General features: G+C 57.2%; 1 protein-coding gene across 1 annotated transcript; it reads right to left on the reverse strand.

The window, feature by feature from the left end:
• Positions 1–377: 377 nt before the first annotated feature.
• On the reverse strand, positions 378–1,946 carry HOXC12 (homeobox C12). The gene is made up of 2 exons (XM_024737227.1): positions 1,346–1,946; positions 378–616 (listed from the first exon to the last, which is right to left on the reverse strand). Exons 1-2 carry the CDS (start codon positions 1,944–1,946, stop codon positions 378–380), a joined length of 840 nt encoding a protein of 279 aa, XP_024592995.1.
• Between the last annotated feature and the right edge of the window lie 1,758 nt (positions 1,947–3,704).

Here is a 3,704-nt window from a genome sequence, read left to right on the forward strand (position 1 = left end):
AGACCACGGAAGGAGAGTGGTGGGAGGGGACGCCTGAGTCACCTCTCCTCCAGGTCTTCAGACGGAGGCCCAACGCGCCGGTCCCACGTCAAACTAGCCCCTCCCCAGCGCCTCAGCCTTCCCTGCCCCTACCCCCTGCCTGCAGCTGTGGGCTTCCTCTCTCCCTGGCTGGGTTCTTCCCTTCTCTCTGGGACCTGGCAGGGTCTGCTGGGGGTGTGTGGGAGGGAACCACGAACAAAACAGACAAGAGGACGTCCCAGGAGGACCTGCCAGAGACGCCTGGCGTTCTAAGCGGGGACTGTGTCCCAGGCAGTGCCCCCTCTTTGCTCTCTGCCAGAGACAGGCTCAGTCTGGGGCTGGCGCCCGGGTCTTGCCCCCTAAAAGAAGGAGAGAGCTTGCTCCCTCAACAGAAGTCTTTTCTTTTTCATTCTGCGGTTCTGAAACCAGATCTTGACCTGCTGGTCACTAAGATTCAAGCGGTCTGAGAGTTCCCTCCGGCGCTGCCTTGTGATGAACTCGTTCACCAGAAACTCGCCCTCCAGCTCCGCCAGCTGCAACTTCGAATAGGGTTTGCGCTTCTTCCGTGAGCGGCTGTGGATCGGGTACCAGGGCGCGCCTGGGTGGAGACGAACCAGCAGGGTTGGCCAGGGGACCAAGAGGTGACAAGCCCAGTACCGTCGGTCCTTCCCCAGCCCCTTTCACCTTGGCCTAACACCCGACCCCAGGCTCTTCCTCTCCTCTCTTAGGAAGACTCCCATCCCCACCAATTCCTCTGCCTCCATCAATCTCTTTTTCCCCTTTCACTCTTTCTCCTTGCCTCCCCTACTTCTCACTGCAGTATCCCAGAACCTTCCAAATTCCTATCCTCTCACTTCTCCCCAAACCTCTTCTTCTCCAGGATATCCTGGCCCCTTCTTCTCACATCCTGCAGGATGGGGTCCTGATTAGTTAGAACAGACATGAGCGAGTGACAAGAGACAACTGGCCTTTCTTTTAAAAAAAAGGGAAGGTGGAAAGAGAGGCCCTGGGAGGGCAGGGACCAGCCTCTGGGTCCCCACCCGCCAAGGCCTGGAGAAGTCTGTCAGAATCCCCTTTCTCCGGAGCTCCCTGCCCCCTCCAGCTGCAGGCCGAGGAAAAAGGGAATCTCTAGTTCTTTTACGGGGATATTTACATGTTTATAGGGCTTTCCCCCCCAACTCCCTTTTTTAAAAGAAGCGCTTCCTCACCACACAGTCTGTCACCCCAGGAGGCCCTAGCTCAGTCCCACATTGCCCCCCCGCCCCCGCCCCGCCCCGGGTCAGACGTCCCGTCCGGAGTAGCCTCGCGAATGGGCCGGGGTCCTTACCGCTGGCCGCGAGGCCGCCGCCGGGGTTTAAAGGCGATACCAAGCTGCCGGGGTCGCCCGCGCCGGCGCCCTTGTTGCCCTCGTTAAGCAGGGACGAACTGGAGTCGGATTCCAGCGACTGGCACGAGGGCGGGTCGTGCGGGGGTCCCGCGCCACCCTCGCCGCCTGCCGCGTAGTCGTACTTGAAACCGAGCGCAGGCGGCCCCGACGGCTCCAGCTGCAGCAGTGCTGCCCCGGGCCCGACTCCTGGGCCGGGGTCGCGCCCGCGCTCCTCACGCTTCAGGCCCCCGCCGCCGCCCTCGGCGCACGGTTCGCGGTAATAACCCTTGCTGTCCTCCACGCGCGCCAGCTCGCACGTGCGGCCGAAGGGCGGGTTGAGCGACACCGGGCTGCCGAGATAGGGCTGCGGATAGCCATTGCACGGCTCCGCCGACGGCCAGGGCAGCGAGCACACGTTGTCGCGGCGCGGGTAGGACAGCGAAGGCAGCCCGGGCAGCTGCGCCCCGGACGCACGGAAGTTGGGGAAGTAGAAGGTGTCTCCCGTGTGGATGTTCACCAGCGGCCCCACAAACCCGGGATTCAGGAGATTATGCTCGCCCATTTCCGCGGGGCCCGACCGGCAGCTTCTACTTTATTGCTATCTGACATTAAACATAGTTAAACCTGCACCGGCCACCCATTGGCCGTCCAGCTCACGTGGGTGCCGCCGCCAGGGGGATGGGTGGGGACAGAGAATCCCCCCACCCCGCACAAACTCCAACTTCCCCCTTCCCCAATTGGGGGGGGGAGGGAACGAACCGCGGGGGCAGATTTATTCTCTGGCTTCTGGTTTTTAAAAAATCATATAAAACCTAACGCAGAGATCGAGGCAATCGCCCGACACGGGGCAAGAGGAAAAAAGCCACACCAAAAATACTCGCACATACACGCTTCTGCACCCTGCACTACCCCCCCCAGATGTATTATCTTCTCACCAACAGCTGGCCGAGCCCAGCCCGTCCCTCTTTAATTAGCTCCTTTATTAACTAAAACCGTTGGAATTTACAATATCTCCCCAATAAATTACTATTAGATATTGTGTCATATAAAGTTTACTGGCTGTTTAAGGAGACGGATGAGCCCTTTGGCTCGGGGTTTATTTACAGTAGAGGAGAAGTGGGGGTAAAGACAGGTTTCCCTGCCACTGTCTCTCTCAGCCCTGCCGCTGCTGTGCTCCTTTTCCTCAGCTCTTTCTCCCCAGGAATTTAGGGAGACACCTGGGGTCCTCTCCTCCAGGAAGGGCTCAGGGAGGATTACTAATGCTGGGTCTTCCCCATTCTCCAGCTGGGAACCACCCAGCCTCACACTTTCACTCACCGTCAGAGGAGGGATGCAGAAGAGAGGCAGAAGCAGCAGAAAAAGGAAGCGCCCAGCTCCATGAGGACTTGCCTGCCTGCTCCTGAAAATCTGGGGGCTGAACTACTCTTCCCCATGACTTCTGTGGGTCAGGGGGGCTTCTGGGGGCGTCTCTTGGAGACTTTGCAGCAAGAGGCTCTGGGCTCCCAGCAGGGCTTGGCTGGCCCAAGAGGCTCCTGATTCCCACTGTGGAGGAGACACTCACACCCCAGAACCAGCCTAGCATACCACTGGGACCATCAGATAACTGTGCCAAGCCCAATAGGTGTGCTGGGAGTAAGGGAAAGAATGCCAGAGAATTATCTTGTTAGGGGTTTAAAATTATTTTTATAGTGCTAACCTCAGTAGCTCCTTCCACAGAAGGCTGAGAACCCAACGCTGGCCATAGGCGAAATTAATCGACATCTGGAAACCACAATCCGGTCTCAACCAAGTCCACAGACACAGCCAAACAGATTAAAATGAAAAAGGAAACAAACCCTCAAAACTAGGTGTATTCTATTGGAGTCCAGTAGACACAATACTCAGATTTCTATGCGATTACTTCGGGCTCCAGCAAAAGCATGGCTTTAAGTAATACCAGGTGAGATCAATAGCTCAGCAAAAGTCTAAATATGACAGAACACCAGAAGATTTGGAGAAAATGAGAGAGATGTGAGTCTGAGAGAATCTGGGAGAAAGAAATCCATGTGGGTGAAAGTTAAATATCTGAGAACGAGCGGAAGCTACAAAAGCAGAACGAAGCAGAAGATTCTCATCTCCCTCTTTTTCTCTCTTCTGCAGGACATGGCAGAGAGAAACGCAGATTCTTCGAATTCCACAGCTCCCTGGGCGATTTCATATCCCAAACCATAGCTGGGACAGAAATGTGTCCGCGCGAGCTTCGCCCTGCCCGGCACAGCTCGCAGCTCGGCACCCGCCCCTCGCCCCTCTTCCCCTTCCCTGCCCTGGCCGGCCAAGGTCC

Source organism: Neophocaena asiaeorientalis, unplaced genomic scaffold (genome assembly GCF_003031525.2).
Source record: "Neophocaena asiaeorientalis asiaeorientalis breed wild unplaced genomic scaffold, Neophocaena_asiaeorientalis_V1.1 scaffold134, whole genome shotgun sequence".
NCBI lineage: Eukaryota > Metazoa > Chordata > Mammalia > Artiodactyla > Phocoenidae > Neophocaena > Neophocaena asiaeorientalis.

Bases quoted from the DNA above. Each gene is read 5' to 3' on its own strand.
- HOXC12 (XM_024737227.1), bottom strand. From the start codon at position 1,946: ATGGGCGAGCATAATCTCCTGAATCCCGGGTTTGTGGGGCCGCTGGTG. The intron at 617-1,345 runs GTAAGGACCCCG...GTCTCCACCCAG, and splicing joins CGGCGGCCTCGCGGCCAGCG to GCGCGCCCTGGTACCCGATC.